The sequence below is a fragment of the Ixodes scapularis genome, unplaced genomic scaffold (genome assembly GCF_016920785.2).
Source record: "Ixodes scapularis isolate PalLabHiFi unplaced genomic scaffold, ASM1692078v2 PGA_scaffold3__209_contigs__length_174095766, whole genome shotgun sequence".
NCBI lineage: Eukaryota > Metazoa > Arthropoda > Arachnida > Ixodida > Ixodidae > Ixodes > Ixodes scapularis.
In genome coordinates, this window is record NW_024609868.1 from 170,283,997 (window position 1) to 170,304,852 (window position 20,856).

The following is a 20,856-nucleotide window of genomic DNA, read 5'->3' on the forward strand; positions in this document are numbered from 1 at the left end:
AAAATCAAGAAAATACTTATGCAAGAACTAGCCTTACTGAAGCAGGTAAGGGGTCAGGGCATCGCACGAATACTAAAGCTATGTGTAAACTGTTCGCGTTGGTGCCCTGTGAGATCGACAACACGACAGCGGTTGTCTCCGCACGAAATATAAAAGACTTCTGCCCCGTAACCTGCGAGGATATGAATCCAGACTTGTTGTATGACGTGTTCTGGAGCGGCAGCATGACAACGAAGGGCGGCTACTACCACGCGCAGATTGTCAACATGGCAGGTATGTGGAAGGATTTCCCCGACTCCTCTTTTTACAAGTAGCTAATTGATTGGGGTGCACATCAAAACCAAATATACCTTGATTCACCGATTGCATAATCCGAAGAAGAACTGCGTGATGTAGCGAAACGAACACGGAAAAGGCCGCTCTCTAGCGCAATGCCAGCAGACTTCTCCGAGGCGCGCAGAAAGCTTCGTTCAATAATGGTAAGTTTTTTTTGTTTTTTTTTATTATTGTTTTACATTGCAGTTTAAACGTTCGGGAAATTATTCAGAAGAAAATAGGATTAATACAATACAGTAAACTTTTGTTAGCTCGACCTCAGCCATTTTGAGTTTTCATTTAGTTTGATCAATATTCAACGGTCTCGGTGAGCGCCCGTACATTTCTATGGGGAAAAAGAGCTTCTTAGTTCGAACATGCAAGGGCACCGCATCGCATAATTAGACTCCAGCGAATGCATGCCGGCGTAGTTGCACAGTATCAATGCAGGAAATGAAGTACGGCTCCACGGCTGCACGCCACCAGACCGAGTGGGCTGAACTGTGTTCTTAAAATTATATCAAGTTGACTCCCATCTTATGTACTGAGAGTAGCATCAAAAGCTATGACAGTCGTGAAACACTGACAACACAGCCTTTTTTTTTTTTTATTGTGACCGTGTTTGTTGCAGCTGCTTTTCCTGCTTCAATTTCCACTGTTCTTTGAGTAAAACATGAGAAGTCGGCGGCTGTTCGCCATCGTCTTTCACACACTTTAGCAGCCCGTAACCGGACTTCTTTAAATATAGTGCCCGGGACGCGCCTCGGACGTGTGTTTACTCCTATACCCCCGTGTTTATAGCCAGAGTGTCGAACCGAAATTTTTATCGGTTCGGTTCCGGTTCGGGTTCACGGCTTTCGGTTCGGTTCCGGTTCAGTTCCGGGGAGCAAAAAATAACGGTTAAAACCGGTTCAAACCGGTTCGAACCGGTTTGAACCTCTAAATTGAGAACATAGTTTTGCGTTGTTATTGCAATCGACATTATTTACGCCGTGAAACGAATAACTATATAAATTCTTCTATCGTCCGTGCAATTAACTTTTGTTTTCAGGTACCAAAGATATGAGATTCAAGTTATTTAATTTCGACGCAAGAGTAGAAGAAAGTCTACATCAACGTACATAACGTCGTGTTCATACGACTCAACATCGCTTTGTTTATCAGTCACATCTATTTTACCTGAATCCAAATGTGTAAGTACAACAGTAAAGAGTTGAGCTTGTTTGTACATATATTTATGCGACATACCACACTTCGCGACAACATTTTAGACCGTGTAAAAAGATCAGCTTGAACTTAAGAATTTTACTTAAGCACGAAGAAAGGACAGGAAATGACAAAATAATTCTAAATTTCAAGCTGATCTAAGTACAAGTATAATTGCGAATAGATCAGCTTGAAATTTAGAACTATAGTTTCATTTCCTGTCCTTTGTTCGTGTATAAAGGCACCATGAAGGCAAAGCCTGACGATTGTTAGGCACGTCTCAGATACTGTTGACCAAGTTCTAGCCCGAACAGAAGTTTGGGTGCCGCACCAATCGAGCAAACAGGCGCGGTAATAACAACGCCGGGAACGATGCCTGAGACCCCACCGAGGCGGCGGCAGAAAGGTGAACTAAAGTGCGGCGAAGCGTGACGACAACGGGCTCCTCGTCTGGCGATTGGTTCAAACGATAGACGCGCTCTTGCCAAGGTGGAGTGGTGTAGTGGTTAGCACACCCGACCGGACATTGGGAGGCCCAGAGTTCAAATCCTGGCTCCGCCAATTTTTGGCTTTCGGCGGGTTCCTGGAAACTTTGATTCTTTGATTCATTGGATTAAGTACGGTTCATTCATCTGCACATATTCGTTCATATGCTCCTCGGAGACCACGTACGATGGTGTGAAGTGCCCGTGTTGTGTACTCAATAACGTGGCTCTTGATTCTCGCAGATGATGATGATACCGTGTCTCTAAAAGCTCATAAACAAAAAATACCACATGTACAGGGGGCGAAACAAACAGTGGGAGGATTTCTGGAGCACAAACGAGCACGTATCACGTGACACTAAGCGTCGTACCGCGTTCCACGCGGCGGCTTGTGTTTCCAGAACACCTCCGATTGGATACATTTCGTTTCTTGTGCATTAATAAGACAGGTAGGAAACGCCAGAAAGCCAAGGTGGAGTGGTGTAGTGGTTAGCACACCCGACCGGACATTGGGAGGCCCAGAGTTCAAATCCTGGCTCCGCCAATTTTTGGCTTTCGGCGGGTTCCTGGAAACTTTGATTCTTTGATTCATTGGATTAAGTACGGTTCATTCATCTGCACATATTCGTTCATATCCTCCTCGGAGACCACGTACGATGGTGTGAAGTGCCCGTGTTGTGTACTCAATAACGTGGCTCTTGATTCTCGCAGATGATGATGATACCGTGTCTCTAAAAGCTCATAAACAAAAAATACCACATGTACAGGGGGCGAAACAAACAGTGGGAGGATTTCTGGAGCACAAAGGAGCACGTATCACGTGACACTAAGCGTCGTACCGCGTTCCACGCGGCGGCTTGTGTTTCCAGAACACCTCCGATTGGATACATTTCGTTTCTTGCGCATTAATAAGACAGGTAGGAAACGCCAGAAAGCCAAGGCGGAGTGGTGTAGTGGTTAGCACACCCGACCGGACATTGGGAGGCACAGAGTTCAAATCCTGGCTCCGCCAATTTTTGGCTTTCGGCGGATTCCTGGAAACTTTGATTCTTTGATTCATTGGATTAAGTACGGTTCATTCATCTGCACATATTCGTTCATATCCTCCTCGGAGACCACGTACGATGGTGTGAAGTGCCCGTGTTGTGTACTCAATAACGTGGCTCTTGATTCTCGCAGATGATGATGATACCGTGTCTCTAAAAGCTCATAAACAAAAAATACCACATGTACAGTTGGCGAAACAAACAGTGGGAGGATTTCTGGAGCACAAACGAGCACGTATCACGTGACACTAAGCGTCGTACCGCGTTCCACGCGGCGGCGTGTGTTTCCAGAACACCTCCGATTGGATACATTTCGTTTCTTGTGCATTAATAAGACAGGTAGGAAACGCCAGAAAGCCAAGGTGGAGTGGTGTAGTGGTTAGCACACCCAACCGGACATTGGGAGGCACAGAGTTCAAATCCTGGCTCCGGCAATTTTTGGCTTTCGGCGGGTTCCTGGAAACTTTGATTCTTTGATTCATTGGATTAAGTACGGTTCATTCATCTGCACATATTCGTTCATATATATATATATATATATATATATATATATATATCTGACTCGCAACCAAAAGGGGTCGTGGGGTCGTGAATTCGAATCCCACGTTAATTTTAACTTAATACTTCTACGTGGGATTCGAATTCACGACCCCACGACCACTTTGGTTGCGAGTCAGACACGCTCCTGACTAGGCCACGCGAGGCACGCTTGCGCGGCAAATGAGAAGGCGATGCGAACGAGGCGCTTTCCACTTTTAAAAACGAAGCTTAAGCGTTCTCTAAGATTCTTTTTTGTTAGGTAAAACGAAGTAGTATTTCATGTTCTACTCGACATGACAGCTACTTAATTGGACACTTTCTGACGGTTCCCGTGCGTAATAGTCATAGTTTCGCCGCGCGTTCCTGTTTACTTTGTTTTTGTCTAGCCCACAGACACATAAAAGTAATGTTCACCACATAAAATAGGCAATAACAGACTTCTATATGTTTGAAAAGTTATATGTGTGAGTAACAGATAGTTATTTAAATTAGCTTCAAAATCATAAATATGTATATGGCTGTCCGAGATCACTTATAATGTGTCTGTCGAGGATAAAAACGCCGGAAACGATTGTCAGAACACATATAAGATAATCTGGTGGAGGGGGGGGGGGGGGGCATTGCTTTTGGGTGGTCGGCCCTTTATTTATGTTGTCAAATATTCTGTTAGTAATGAAATACATTTTTATGATCAATAAATTTTACTTTATAACCGCTTGAGACCGATTCGGAAGCACGATACTCGAAACTACGCGAGCTGTTAAGACTGCGTATACGTGTTTTTTGTTCGCTGATTGGCAGTGTGAAACGTCAGACTCCAGGGTACACCAAAAAGGACTCTGTGTTTACATGACAGATCTGAAGGCAAATACTCGAAACATTAAAAAAAAGATAATTAATGGTATTTTTCTAAATAATTCTTTACAGAACGCCTTACTACAAACGGAGATGCATAAAGTAGTGTGCAATGAAATTCCTAATTTTAAATAAATAGCGCGGAGGACAGACAAAGATTCTTAAAATCTTAATATAAATAACATTTCATCAGCTTGCATGAGCTCGAAACTTCGTGAAATACTGCCTCAGGAGGCTAATGTTATATTCGGTTTTACCTGCGCTTGTTTCGGGCCCTTAGTTTACAATATCATGCTTCAATAGTCATGCGCTCTAATATTTCTCTAGGTTACCGTTTTTCACCGCGAGACTGCTATAAATACATTACAACTTTACAATTAGGATATCTATTGCTAGTGTTGCGAACATCGCATTTTACCAGAAAGCTGAACTGCTAAACGTGGTATGCACATGACGTCATCACACTATATGCTGGTGGTCATTGTGATTTCTTCTCGCTGAGAAAACCAAATTCAAAGGTGAAAAATGTACGCTGCAGGAGGTTCAAGCTCGGTAAAAGTCAAGTACTTGAAAGGCACGTATTATTATTTTTGGTGCATCGTCGTGAGGAACAGCGCGAGCGTCTGGCACGACAAAAACGTGCTTTTTGGCAAGAGCGTTTTTGCACAAAAAGTAGTTTCCGGGGCCACGCTTTTTAGTCTGCGCCGAAAATACGGGGAAGACGAACCTTTTCATCACAGTACGTTTTTAAAATGAACCCTCCCCCCCCCCCCCCCCCACACACACACACACAAACACACACAGTTCTTTTTCTTTCTCCGTTGCTCCTCCAAAGAATATTTTGTATTCCTGAGGAATTGCCTCCTCCGTTTGGGTGTGTTAATTCGAAAATTATATTTGTCGCTTGTTAGCAGTAACCGTCCATTGCTTTTTTTTTAGAACGTGAAGTTTAAAGGGGGTCATAAAACGATATCAAGTTGAAATGTTCATAACTTTTCAGAGGCGTACTGGTCCCATACTGGACAAAGTATAGTCGCACAGACTGCCACTGATACAGAAGCTTCTTTGTCGCGGTGAAATTGCGAGGATAAGATTATACATTTCTTTTAGTCTTGCCTTCGCAAAGATTGATGACGATTCTGGGATCAAACCCACCCGCCTGACGACAGTCGCGCGCGGCTCATGGACTGGACACGAGAACTGCGTGAGCACCGTACATCGGCTCGTAACAATCAATGCCTCGGCGGACACTTGGCTCGTGGCTCGTCTCCAATCCCTGCGGTGATGAGAGTAGTCGAACTCTAAAAATGCCTCGAACTCCCCAGCACGCGTTTTCTTCCGTTCCAACCCCAGCGCGGGGGTATGATTAACGTTGGCGGCATAGGATGGGCACCAAGTCACGTGGCCGCATCTGGCTCCGAGACGAAGGGATGAATGATGCTCATATTTCTCGAATTTTTTTGGCGACAGTCATTCCCTAGAAAGAAGAACTAAAGCAAGTTTATTCAGTTATTAACGTTAGGGAGTGATTCCAAGTAGTATCTATTGAATGTATAGGAATCTTTTTTATGGTTCCTCTAAGCAAAATGAAAAGGTGGTCAAAACTTGGGCAATAACTTGAGAACGAAGTTCGTGTGAGACTTAGAGCGGATGGCAACGTTCGGCTGTCCCCCTCTAAGACCACTGTACTTCGTTTCAGCTGACGTCCGAGCGCGGCCGATGTTATGAGCCGAAGGGCCAATCATACAGCGCGAAAAGCGCAGAGTCATGGTGTGCTCTCCTCGCTTTATACAACTAGCCGGCGGACGAGCACGCACAGAGAAACTGCGAATACCGGCTGGCCCTATCAACTGCAGAAAGCACGCCATGACGTTGCGCCTCTTTCGCTGTTTGATTGGCCCTTCGGCTCATAACATCGGCCGCGCTCGGACCGAAGCTGAAACGAAGTATAGGATATTTTTTTTTTTTCAGGTATCTTTTCTGTACACACATGTAGTTTTATGGAACGTCCTAAATAATAAGTCGCATTTAATACTTTTAACACTTTCATTCTCGGGGACATCTTTCGGATGCAGTTCAGCAACAACTAAAAAACGTTTGGGTGCCTCAATGATGCAAAATTGGTCGTGCAACATTTTTTTTTGTACTTTCAGTAACCAGTGTTAAGACGTAATCCCTGATGATTATAGCTACTGAAGGCACTCATTAGATTTCCTCTCCGCGTTATGGCAGATGCAGAAAAAATACAGAAAAGAGACAGTTGTCGATCCCCTCCTCAACTCGCAATTCGAACAAGTGGCCACGTGATCTGACGCTTCGTAGTCGCGAGCTAGGGTTTGGAAAGCCAAAGCTTGGGCTGAGCTTCAGATATTGTTAGAGTTGGGCTATTATCATATTTAATTAAACGCGAGTAGTTACCCGAATGTCTGACAATACTGATTATCATGAACCCGAGCACTCGACTCGGGGTTATGAAAACCACGTACATCACGGTGTCACGTAACTCTGGGTGCAAAATCGCGATGTCATGTTACGTCACGCTGTCAACAAGGTTAATACATCTAATGACTTCCTCAAATTAAATCGATTGGACGCAGTGAGTCACGTGACGTCACGGGGTCACGTGACATTACTTGACATCATGTATTGACACCATGACGTCACGTGACAACGTGACAAATAGTTATTAATAGTTCCAATACAAAAGCGCCATGAAAACCCACAATTTATCATACATTTAAATTCTGTGTAAGACAATTTTATTAATAGATAGACATACAGCTGCCATTTTTTTATTCCTATCTATTCATTTTGTGATAATAACCAAAAAATTGCCTTGAACCGTTTTGAACCGGTTACCGTTATATTTTTTTACGGTTCGGTTCCGGTTCAGTTCCAAAATGGCGGCGACGATTTCGGTTCGGTTCAGTTCCGGTTCGGCTAAAAATAACGGTTCGGTTCCGGTTTTCGGTTCGGTTCGGTTCCGGTTCGACACCCTGTTTATAGCGGTCCCGAAGTGGTAACGAAGGGGCTGCTGTGTTAAATCTTTATGAGTTTCTGTACAAAAACGTGTGGGCAGCCAGAATACCGCATTCACAGCCATAGCTGTGCTCTCCTTCACAGCATTGAAATTTACTCCTCGCATGATTGATTTGCCAGTGTGCGAGAATTGGCGCAGCTGAAGTCGTAGTACATGAAGCTCGCACATGTAGCTTAAAAAAATTGTCTCGTCCTAGTCTCTGGGTTTTTTGTCAGATAATGTTAAACAGCACCAGCTCCTGTTTGCACTAACTTTTTGTTCAAGGTATTTCTGTAACTTGCAGTTTTGTTTTGTATCTGTGACCTTCCTAGCACAACAGCAATAGAGGCTCCTTATCCCTCAATGTGGTATTTCTTATGGTAAATTTCGCCCGTAAATTTTAAGCGCTTTTAGACCTCTAATTTTTCTGTTCGTGCAAGTGCGAGCTACCATGTACTACTTTAAAGCCGTGAGCATGAAGCTTTCCGGGTTACTTCGAATCTAGAAACGGAAGTTACCATTGAAAACATTCTCTAATATCTTTCTCGGCACAGAAAAAAAAGAAAGCGACAAATGACAAAGATGTCAACAAGCGCCAAAGAGATTTGGATCCGCTCCAAAAGATAGAGCTTGAGAACCATGACCTCGTGCCCCGCAAAAAGTACATGGAGGTACTACGCAAGCTGCACGAAAAAACAAAAGCTCTGGAGCAGTGCCAGAAACTAAATGAGCAGCTCCAGGAGGCACTCTGCACAAACATAAAGAAAGCAGGTAAGTTATTGCATCTAGTTCATTCGCAAATAAATAATCATTTTGAGTTCCAAGCCCCAGGCATCATGTTTTTCAAAGCATTTTTTGTATTTACTGCCATGAAAGGTTATAATATAATTTTTCATGTTTCAACTACTTACATTCTCTTCAATGCTGTTTTCCTACAATGGTTTCTCTAGATTGCTTCCAGTGCCAGAAGAGTGGAGCAGAGGAGAATGCTCCTCTCTATTATGTGGACTTTGAAGGGCAGGGGGAGGCCAACAAACCAGGACTAGACACCGCCTGGTCAAGCCTAAGTGCAATGACGGTCGAGTGCAATATAAGAAAGGTAATTTGGGAAATTTACGTACCAAACCATTAAATTTGCAGCCAAAATTGCTGCGCTGATTCCTGTCAAAATGTGCAGCAATTTACAGTGTCTTCTATTCCGTTATTGTTTCTCCGTAACTGATGTAAAACTAATATAAAATTCTATGTCTAATTATGATGTTTGTGGTTATGTGACTTTGTGTCCTGTAATCACAGATTAGTCCTCATATTAGGACTAATCTTACATGATCACGTGACTCAGTGCTTATTGTGCGTGAGCGCGGGACACGTTCTCACATAAGATTAGGCCCAACGTTTGGCTAAATACCTAAGATTAAATGATCATATAATCATCTGTGTCACATAATCACGTGAGTTTAGATCATGTGATTTAGTGTTAGGTGATCAGATTATGTGAGTGGCTCTCTGTTAACGCTCTTACTTGACACTCGCCTGCTTGCCTCTACGGCGAGCAGACGACGCTTGCACAGCACGAGGAAGGCGCAGAAAATGCTTGAATTTTTTTCAGATTCCTGTGCTACCCGTTAATTAGCTTTCCCTTTCTGATAGACCAACACGCGGCTCTGACGTCATGCCTCTGTGGTGGTGCTGTTGTCGCCACGGCGCATGCGCCGGAGCTTCAGCTCGCTCGAATCCGGTTTCTGCGCTTGCGCAGTGCCCACACCCGGTGCGGGTAGATGCAGGCTTGTTTGTAAACAGGATGTCTGTCTATATTTTATTTTCTCAAGAGCCTGTGCGGACGTTTAATGTCAAAAGACGCCTTTTGGTGCCTTTTGCTAATTAGTGGTTTCAGACAGAACCCACAGCGACCCGGCGACCGACGCGCAAAGTGAAAAGGGTTAGCTCAGAAATGCTTTGCATTTAAAAAGCATGCAGCATGCCACACTAAAGGACCAGTAATTGCTTTAGACTGCCTTGAGATCTTTTGGTATGTAACCGAAATCTTAGCTACACTTGAATTCTCCACATTAAGCCTTAGTCATATTGCGCTCACTTTGGACGGGATCCGAACCAGCTAACTAGGGATGTGTATTCAGCGCTTTTGCCTCGGAGCAACGTATATGGCTAGTTGTAGTTCGGAGACCAGCATCAAATGAGTTGTCAAGCCCAAATGCTTTGTGTTTCAAATCCCCAGGTGAATGCATCATACGACAGTGCTTCCCAGGCTGCTGTGTCCCAGCCAGCAGCTCCTCTACCAGCACGGGAAAGTGGCGAAGCCGAACTTGGTGCGGTGATGGTAAGATGCTTTTAGATGCTTTTCAGTTAATGTTACATAGCAATCTATAAACGATCGGAGAAATAATTGATCAGAAAGTAGGATTCATACAGTAGAGAAAAATTTTGTTAATTCATCCGTAGCTATTTCGAGTTTTCATTTAATTTGATCAGTTGTCAGCATTCTCAATGAGCGCGCTTACATTTCTTTGGAAGGAAGGAAGCTCTTTAGATTGAACGTGCAAGGGCACCGCATCGCATAATTAGACCCGAGCGAATGCATGCATGTGTAATTACAGTTATAAATCAGGAAAGAAAAAAAGAGATCTCGGTTCCGCGACTGCGCACCACAAAGCCGAATGGGCTTAACTGTGTTCTTCAAATTCCATTATAAAAAGTTGACTCCCATCATATGAACTGAGAAAAGGAGAAAGCTACGACAGTCATGAAACAATGGCAACACCACCCTCATTTTTTTATTATATCCGTGGTTGTTGCAGCTGCTTTTGCTGCTTCAATTTCCACTGTTCTTCAAGTCGGAAATGAGATGTCGGCTGCTGTTCACCATCCTCTTTCACGCAATTTAGCGGCCCATGATCGGATGTCTTTAAATGTGGTGCCTGGAACGCGTCTCAGACGTGTGTTTACTTATCCTTCACGTGCTTAATGTGGTAACAAAGGGGCTGCCGTGTTATGTCTTTCTGAGTTCTTGTACATAGCTACCGTAGGCAGCCAGAGTGGGTCTCCTCCAGAGTATTGAACTTTACACCTCGCATGATTGCTTTGCCGGTAGTTGCTTGGGCTCCTTGAGAATTCACATATCTGAGGTCATAGTACATGAGGCTCGCACATGTAACTTAAAAAAAAGAAAACCTTTATAGCTATAGGGGAGGCTTTTCTGCATAGCACTGAAGCTTTGAATGCTAACGTGCTCAATTTCGGCCAGTATGGCATGGCGGCACATAAAAGTACTTCGGAAAATAAACAAGCAACTCTGCTACCTACGGTACAACCTTAATCGTTTTGCTTGTCACGGTCTTGGTGGTCGGAAATGGAAGTGCAGTCAGAGAAATTGAGTGTACACAAGCGTTGCTGCCTTCACAGTTACTGGATGTTGCAAACCATCACTTCGTACATTGTCGTTCACGGGACACATGCGGCGCTATATACAGTTTGGCAGGCGTGTCGTTTCCCCCTACACGATTGTGCCATAATAAGTATCGCAACCAGCAATAAAATGATGTAGTTTTGACATCACAAGGCAGAAATCGGGGGACCAAAAATTAGGATGTGGTAGACAGACCAGTCGGACACGCATGTTTTGGGCATACCGTAGACATTAAAGGGCAACTCCGGCCAAAACTCAAAATGAAATAAATTACCGGTATCGCTGTAGTGACAAAAAATACGACCCCAGCCAAAATATTACATCCGTGGGACGCCGCATTCTCAACTAATGCCGATAATAAAAATGCGACCCGCCGCCAGCCGCTGCTCCTTAGCGGGCGGCCAGCGGGTTGCCGATCGCTAAAGCAACATTGGGCCGTGACGTCAGTATCGTTCTCTTTTTTTTCCTCCGGTCCGGGCGTTGCGCGGAACGCGCTTCTTTGAGCCGCTACCACCGCTTCTTCGGCTTATGATTGGCGTGTTTAGCCGTTGCTTTTATCTGTAGCCCGTGTAGCTTTTGTTTATTTGCTTGTGAGGACTCCAAGACTCGTTTTAGCGAGCAACTCGGAGTGCCCAAGACTGCCCAGCTGTTCCTCGAAAGATGCCGAGTGCAACTTGTAGCGCTGTGGGCTGCTCAAACAACCCGCTGCGCAACACGGGGGTGCTTTTTCACAAGTTTCCAACGGACCGGAAACTGCAGAAGGTGTGGGTGAACGCTTTTCGACGAGTGGACTTTGGACTTCGGCTTTTATGCGCCCGAGGAAAAAAGAACAAAGAAACAGACGTGTACAGCCCAGCACACGTATGTTCGGGCGCCGCGGCCCGCGCCGGAGAGCCTCAAAGCTTCGCGTCTGGAACTGACCCGCAGCGCAAAAGCGGGGGGGCCCCCAGTACTGTGCATCACTGGCAGCGCGGCTCCGTGGATGGAGCAACGCCGCACCATCCACGGAGCCCCGATGACAATTTAGGCCTAGCGACGAGTACGGAAGACCGCACACACGGCCACAGCCTCTGACTGCGGCAGCGGACGAGTTCACTCGTTTTCCAGTCGCTAGCTTTTCGGTATACAAGCGACGAATACGGCATAGCGCACGCACGGCGGTGGCCGCCGAGTACGGCACCGTACGGGTTCACGTGTTTTCCAGTCGCTAGCTTTTAGGTATATGCACTAACTCTTGCTGCATATGCTGGATGACTACCACGTATACAGAATTAAAACGACATCAGCTTACCTAATATCTTAAGACGACTAGCGCAACAGAGGTAGGTGCCATTCGGACTTCGCACTAGTTGAACGAGAACGATCCTGATCTCACGTTCACATAGCGGCTGATTTCCAGTGTTGCCGGAACCTCGAGCGGCTAGTTTCAGTTTTGTTGGCCGCGCCCCAAATAAAACTTCAAGGCTTCGATACCTTTAAAACTATGCACAATAACGAGAAAAAAATTAAACCTTGCAATTCAGGGACGCCCTGACTGCACTTAAAACAGTCATAATCCCAAAATCGAAGGTATGAACCGGAGTTGCCCTTTAAAGTGAATTGGATTGGGCTCTTTTTTTCGTTTTTCGTTTCTTTCATTTGAGTCGTCCGGGTAATTCAAACAAAAAGTTTACCGCAGTGTAATGATTCTAATTTTACTGTATGAGTAAAGCACTGATTGTTACTAAAATAAAAGTCCAAGGATATGATCAGAAGTAGCCATCGAGCAGGCATTCCAAAATATGAATCTTTTGTGTCTAATAGGATCATTTTCGTAGGATCACATATCCTGTTGGTATACGTAAACTTCAATTGTATTCCGAGCCCCACTGTCAGGATTGAAACCCGCCAAAAGGCAGGTTTGTAAGTCCTAGCAGAGCTAGCTTTGAGTGGGGCACGAGCATCAAATGAGTTGTCAAGCCCAACTGGCCTGTGTTTCCAATCGGCAGGTGAATGCATCCCAGGCTCCTGCGTCCCAACCAAACCGTCCACCAGCACCAACAAGTGGGGAAGGCGAGCCGCGTGCTATGATCGTAAATTTCTTTTCAGCTAACGTTGTACTGCATACTATTGGAGAAATCATTGAGAAGAAAATAAGATTCACACAGTATGTTAAAGCACTATTTAGTACTCACTTGAAGGTCCAAGGATGTAATGAGATTAGTCATCGAGCAGACATTCTAAAATACGCGATCTTTTGTGCCTAATGGGATCGTTTTTATAGAATCGTGTAGCTTGTTGGTGTAGACCAGGGGTGGCCAGGCTGACTCGGCCTAAGAGCCACAAACGAAACCACAAAATTTCCAAGGGCCGCGGGGGGGCTTTTGTTTAAAGCATTAAACGAAGCTCGAACTACGTACAACCCACCCGAGTCAAAAGCAGTCCAACTGTACGTAAGGCAGCAGTAGCACAAGACTACCAAGCCTCAACCTGTCTTTCGTTGAAAAACGCGTTCAATTTCTCTATTTGGGGAAGTGCTCGTGTGACTGGGAAGGTGGCGGAGTGGGGGGGGGGGGGGGGGGGTTTGTAGGGGAGGGAGCCGCGAGCCGCACTATAGCACGCGAAGAGCCGCAGCTTGGCCACTCCTGGTATAAACCGTTTTATCGTGAGTAGTGCCGTTTTGAGAGCGAGAGAGAAAAAGGGAAAGGGCTGCTGGCGCTTTCCTCCTCTCTGGGTGTGTAGAAAGAGTGAGAGTCCCGGCTGAGAAGCTTGGCCGGTGCTGGGTGTCTGCATTGCCGCAACTTTGTTCGGGCTTCTTTGTTTTAACTAAAGTGGCGAAGCGGGCGAGTTGGTTCATGACTTGTAAAATTTAAAAGCGCTAACAAAGACGAGGACGAACAAGACCTTTCTTTTTCGTCCTCGTCTTTGTTAGCGCTTTTAAATTTTATAACTTAATTAGTCACGGGCTTCAATGGCGACAAACCCCCGGTCATCGGGACACCATTGCTCGGTGGTAGAGTGTGCGAATAACGACAGAAAGCGTCGAATGCTGTCCGAGGACCTATGCAGCTTGCATGGAATCTGGCAGGGCGAGATCGGCTGCAATGTGTTTAAGCTCCATCGCTTTCCGCATGAGTGGAACTGATGAACCGTTTATCAATTTTTTCTCGCAATGTACCTATTTCAACGTAGCCGTGTTTAGTAATCAACAAGCGATACATGACACGGGAAGCTCTATTAACTTTTGTAAACACCCGGAGCTGCTACAGATCGTTTTGCTGCGCTGCTTTTATCTTGCGTGTCAGTTTTTTTATATTTCCCTGTGGATGAACGACCAAGACGTTCTAGATGTACTTATATCGAACCGCGGAAAGCCTCAAAGCGGCCACGAATTATTTTATTATTTGATGCGATATTTTGAGTACTCGCCTCCAATTTCTATTGCTGGCACGTTCGCTGCCGCTGTTCCCCCCGTCGCCACACTGGTCGATGCCATGACTCAAAAAAAAAGAAATGTGCACACTAGGCTCGAAAACGGATTGAATACTAAAGACTTAGACACAGACAGGACATGACATACACAGAGCTGACTATCAAATATTTAATACTTCTTTCTCCACCTCCTCCTCTTCTTAGTCCCTTCGAGAATTCCACGATTGCGAGATAAGATGCACTTTTTAGAATTTTTTAAAACGAGCAAGGCATAATAGGGAGCATATATATAAAAAATAAACCATAGACGAAAAGAAAAGACTATACTACATGAACGAAAATTGAAAAACTATCCGGAAATGCCCAAGCTAACCCCATACATTTCCACTTCCAGACACTGACATCAGTATCCCGTGGATGTTTTGAGAACTTCTTCCCATGACTGTCCTCACGAGTCACTGGCCCAAAGCCGTAACACACCGTAGCTATTGTTTTTCTTTGCTGTGCATTGTGATGGACGGACGGATGGCAATCGGGGAATGCTCGAAGGGGCTAAGTAGAGGAAGAGGTGGAGGAAGAATAAGTATTAAATAGTTGATAGTCGTCTCTGTGTATGTCCTGACCTGTCTATGTGTAAGTGTTTAGTGTTCAAGGTGTTTCTTACAGACTTGTACCTACCAGCTCAACTCAAACCAGTTATTCGAAAATGGAGATCGTAACACACAAGACGTACCCTGCAGCGAATATCCAGTGCTTCAAAGTGCCCAATCAACGGAAACAACCCACCAGGGGCATTCCAAGGAGCACCTTTGCCGGCACTCTGGTATCGCGCAGGAGATTGCGATTCAGGAAAACCGATAGAACTAACTTTTCAACAATTTCCAGCCACACCCGGCGGCGGAAATAAACCTTCAACTAAGTGTTGTAGATAATAAAATCGAGCCAATGTCACCACTGCAAAATGTCAATATTAAGATAAATTCATTTACAAAATTTTACAAGCTGAAACAGCAATTATCACAAGAAAACTCGCACGCACCTTTCGAGTGTACCCCATGTTCATCGGCGGTACAGCTTTCGGTGCGCGCTCTATTCACAAAGTGTTCCGAGCACAGTCCAAAGGATGACGTTGAGGAAACGTCTTTCCTCCGGTTTATGGACGCAATCCACTGCCACCAGAGACCGGGGTCATGTGGAAACGTAGCGATGGAGCTTAAAGACATTTCAGCCGCTCTCGCCTTGCCAGATTCCTTGCTAGGTACATAAGTCCTCAGACAGTATTCAACACTTTCCGTTGTTATTCGTGCACCCTATTACCGTGCAATGATGTCCTGATGACTGGGGGACTGTCGCCATCGAAGCCCGTGGCTCTAATTAAGTTTGAGAGTTTAAAACGGAGAAGAAAGCGCGAACGAAGTTCCGGCACTGCAGACACCCAACACTGGCGAAGCCTCTCATCCGGGACTTTCACTCTTTCTACACACCCAGAGAGGGGGAAAGCGCCGCTAGCTTATTGCCCTTTTCTCTCTCGCTGTCTTTCAGTAAAACGGTCTAATACATAAGCCTGAATTGTATTCTGAGCACCACTGTCAGGATTCAAACCCGCCAAAAGCTGGATCTGTATGTCCTAGCAGTGCTAGTCGTGAGTGGGGCACGAGCATCAAATGAGTTGTCCAGCCTAACTAGCCTGTGTTTCAAATCCTCAGGTGAACGCATCCCAGGCGCCTGTGTCTCAACCAACTTATCCACAAGCACCAGCAAGTGAGGAAGGCGAGTCGGGTGCTACAATGGTAAGTTTCATTTTACTTAACATTGTACTGCAGTCTAAATGATTGGAGAAATCATTGAGGAGAAAATAGGATTCACACAGTATGTGCAAAGCACTATTTAGTACTCAACTAAAAGTTCAAGGATAGTATAAAGAGAGTGGCCATCGAGCAGACATTCTAAAATAAGCAATCTTTTGTCCCTAATAGGATCGGTTTCATAGAATCATGTAGCCTGTTGGTATACATAAGCCCCAATTGTATTCTGAGCACCACTGTCAGGATTCAAACCCGCCAGAAGGTGGATCTGTATGTCCTAGCGGTGCTAGCCGTGAGTGGAACACAAGCATCAAATGAGTTGTCGAGCCTAACTAGCCGGTGTTTCAAATCCTCAGGTGAACGCATCCCAGGCGCCTGCGTCCCAACCAACTCATCCACCAGCCCCAGCAAGTGGGGACGGCGAGTCAGGTGCTACAATGGTAAGTTTCATTTTACTTAACATTGTACTGCAGTCTAAATGATTGGAGAAATCATTGAGGAGAAAATAGGATTCACATAGTATGTGTAAAGCACTATTTAGGACTCAACTGAAAGCCTAGGGATATAATGAGAGTATCCATCGAGCAGCCATCTTAAAATAAGCAATATTTTGTGCCTAATATGCATTTTATTGCATATACTTACCAATAGACAACCTGAGATCATAGGTGTCAAACAAAGAAAAGAAGGGTGTATTAGTACAAATGGCATAACATGCCCCTGACAAGCGTAAAAAGCAAAATATAAATATCAGTGGTTGCTCAACTCGCAGCCGAGCCCGACGCTAAATGTTGTCTGGCAAGTGACCCGCGCTCCGAGTGAGGGGGGGTCGAGGCAGCTGAACCCAGATGTACGGCAGAACAGCCGGTGAAGCAGCAAATTGCACCCCTGGCGCCGACTTCGCTTATCAAGAGTGATTCGGACAAACGAGCGAAAGAGTTATGACAGCAAGCAGAAAGACCGTGCATGCAAGAAGCGCGGCTCTTTAATGCAGTGGCGTATGGATGCTTACGTCACGCGCTCCCGTGCCCTGCACACTTTTGCTGCAAACTGTACATACACGTGTTAGCTGCCAGCCAACACTTTCCACCTTAAACGTTCGGTGTTTCCAGTCTTTTCTTGGCCGACATCTGCACTGCATTCTAATATCCCATTCGTCTGGGACTCAACGCACTGCACTGCGTTCGTTTGAGACTTTTGGTTTAGTCAGGAAACGGGGTGAGCGGTCAGAGAGGACAATTTAGTTTCCTTTCAAGCTTGGGACATTTAAAAAAGGGGGTTAAATCGCCTGGTTCGTTCGGGACAAAGGGTTAGTGGATATCTCGTTCATTGAATTGTATCTTCTAACCACCCTTCGATTTTCACTAAAAATAATCTCCGAAAACAAGAAATCCTACCTATAGCAAAGTAAATATAGCCCAACAAGGCCATGCACCTGAGATCTCGCTGTGCTACTTTTTTTGTCATCATCTTTTTCTATGCTTTCTTGAAAACACTTGCATTTCTTATGCTCATCTTTGCGTGCAGACAGTGCCTTACCCTTAAATCCTCCTCAAAAAGCCGTCATGCTATATATTTTCTTCGCGTGTTTCATTTGGAAATGTAATTTTTTTTCTAGGTTGTCATTGGTTGCCATATTCTCATTCCCAGCAAGAAGTGGGAGGATTTGCCTGGCCTAATTGTGGACAGTCGTTTTACCAAAGAGGCAGCCACCTCAATCTGGGGCGCGGGCGTTTTGAAGGGGAAGAGCCCCACGGGGAGACTATCGAACAAGGCAAAGGCCCTGGGGCACACAGAGGCCTTCCCCCCTTTAACACCAGAGAAGGTGGACGCACTGCGCAGTGAGTAACATTCATGCTTATGATTTATGAGCATTTAAACAATTAATTTTCCCAGCAAGCCTATGCTAACAGTACAATACAAATTTATTTGAAGGTGTCCATAAATGGTGTATCTTGTTCTATAAAAATCTAAAATATAAACTTGCCGAAGAAAAAGAAGTGCTCTTTTCTTATGCACGGCATCCTACTGCTAACGATTGGAGTGACAGGCAACAGAAAGCAGTCACACTTCGCAATGGGTGTCTACACATTTGAACTGCAAAGCACATGAAGCATACCTGGACAAACTAGCTTTGTTGTATATAATTGGCATCCTTTTAATGTGATTCTTTCTTTTTAGGCTTCTTCATTAGCCGTCTTACAGACAATGGTATCCCTATGGAGCAGGCTGTCAAACGCGCAAAGCTAATTCGCAAGTTTCTGAGCGAGAAATGCACGGACGCGAGAAGGTAACGGGGGAGGTAAGAGAACTGCAAGATTTGCATTAGGTCTGTTTGATTTGCCGGAACGTTCTGCACCAGTTCAGTCCCAGTTCAGAGAGTGCAGGATTTGTGCAGGCATTGCCGGTGAAATCAAATGTGCCAGTTTCTACTTTGACTGAACCAGTTCCGCAAGTTCAGGCGAATCAAACAGGCCTATTATGTTCACCTCGCAGTGTTATCTGCGAGTTTAAACAATTATAACTCTTGGTACTAGGGCACTTGTACTTGTCCATGAGGATGAACAAAGTAATTTTTAACGCCACTTACCGAGAAGTCAATGTTTGGTTATACTGATATAAGGGTTAACTCCCAGGCGAGTTGGGGGTAATCATCTTGAAGGACCCCAGAGACTAGGAGACAAACGGGACAACACAACCTCGCCTTTAAGACTGTGTTGTATTGTCCCGTTTTTGTCTCCTAGCTGGTGTCTGGGGTCCTTCAAGATGAGAGGTTTGCTTATACCGTGGCGAAAAATATAATGTGTGCCACGTGAGCACTTTGCTTCGAAGCAATTCAGTACTACTAATAAAGCTGTGACAAGGTTTTGTAAGTTGTTTTCGTCCCTCTCTTGGGTGGCCAATCGGCTCGCAGTCAGTGCCAGTTTTGGCGCAAACCCTTTCTCGTTCATTATTTGATGACCTTATCATCGACTTTCCAGGGGCTGAATACTCAATACTTTTCCCCTCACCTATAATAATCTGCAGTAAAAGCTATGCTCTGCCAGGTCTGAGACGGCATGGTGTACTGCTCTGTCTGAGCCGCGAGACGTATTGCTACGACTCCTCAGAGCAAGGGCTGCACCCAGGGGGTGGGGAATTTTCGGGTTCTCACAATGGCCGGCAAACTGGCTGGTTTCTACTACTGTTGTTTTAATTAGTGTTGGTGATCAAAAAGTGACAAGTGTTTTTTTTTCTTTAAAAAAACTATTGTGATTGCTCGGAAGAAAGTAGTCGGGCTTGGACTCAAAAAGGTCTGCACATTTCGAGTGGTGATGTTTGTGCTCAGTGTGAGCTCGGACCTTTTGCAATATTTTTATAGTCAATCTTTTTCACTGTATTAATTTCATCTGTTCACCCAGGGTCACAGGTTGGGACATGTGATTTGCAAACAAGAGCGGGAGCTGTGATGTGGACACGGCCTGCCAATTAAGTAACAAAGCCTGCCAGTATTTTAGTGAAGAGTGCAATCAATATACTTAAAGGGGCACCGAAGTGGTTTTTAGAAAAATATTTTTTTGTATGTTACATTGTTTAAAAGGTGTTAATACATATATTAATTTCTAGATTACAAAACTGCCTATTTCTCTTGTGGCAATAGAACATGTGGACTGATATTTCTCTCGGACTACATGGTCTAGTTGATCAATGAAGGTCCTACAATACGTATAGATTCCAAACAATTTTATAATTACTTGTTTTGAAAAAAGTCTTATGGCACACGTTCGGATAAGACTAGGCTTTTTCATTGTGGGCGAAGGCATCGCTTGCGATTCGGTAACAAGCACCCTTCGTCGACCACTTCGCTTGTCTTGATTTTAGGAAGCACTTGGTATTTGTCAAAGACGGTGCAACTGCCGTCTCTGGAGTGCACCCCTAGGTTACCCGACACAACTGTAATATGTTATATTTGACACATCTTGTTTGACCGACTTAACAGGGGTCACAAGATAATAGAATAGACCACTCCCTGCACACAAGTTACAAATTGATTTTGTGTTTTTTTAGTGCATCCAATCTTATTTTTAACATCTGAATTGACTTTTCTGCAGAGCCGGGCTGCTCTTTTGGTGCTGAGAACACAACTTTGACACCAACAGCACCAAATAAGCCGGCTGGTCTCTGCAGAAATGTTAATTCAGATGTTACAAGTAAGATTGGATGCACTAAAAACACCAAAATCAATTCGCGGCTTGTGTCAGGAAGTGGCCTATTCCATTCCATTATCTTGCGGCGTCGTTATTTTGGTCAAACAGGAAGATGTGTCAACGATTGACTCGGAGAACACCAGTATAACATTTTAAAGTGGTGTCGGGTCACCTAGGGGTGCACTGCAGAGATTGCAGTTGCGTCCCTGTCTTCGACAAATACCAAGTGGTTTTTAAAAATAAAGACAGTGTCATGCGTGAAATAATAGAAGCTCGTGATATCGTGAAACTGGGACCAGATTGTGCTAGCGCCCCGTCGCTCGTGCTTTCTTTATAAAGAGCGGCAGTACTTGGAGCGAGGAGGGCAAACCAGTAACAATCTTGTATTGAACACGTGATATGTATTTATTTTTTTCCTTCATTTATTTGGTATTGCATGTATGCTATTTATACTGAATGCTAACATAAATCTTTAGATGAGAGTCAGTGTTGTGTCCTGTCGGTGACTATTTTCACTTTGTCCTTGTCTTTGCACTGTTTTGTTTTTAATTATATCTGTATAC

General features: G+C 44.7%; 1 protein-coding gene across 1 annotated transcript; it reads left to right on the forward strand.

The window, feature by feature from the left end:
• Positions 1 to 80: 80 nt before the first annotated feature.
• Positions 81 to 18,400, forward strand: LOC115327754. The gene is made up of 9 exons (XM_029988788.2): positions 81 to 269; positions 8,021 to 8,237; positions 8,417 to 8,565; positions 9,703 to 9,804; positions 12,879 to 12,962; positions 16,008 to 16,091; positions 16,463 to 16,546; positions 17,725 to 17,947; positions 18,288 to 18,400. Exons 1-9 carry the CDS (start codon positions 81 to 83, stop codon positions 18,398 to 18,400), a joined length of 1,245 nt encoding a protein of 414 aa, XP_029844648.1.
• Positions 18,401 to 20,856: the final 2,456 nt, after the last annotated feature.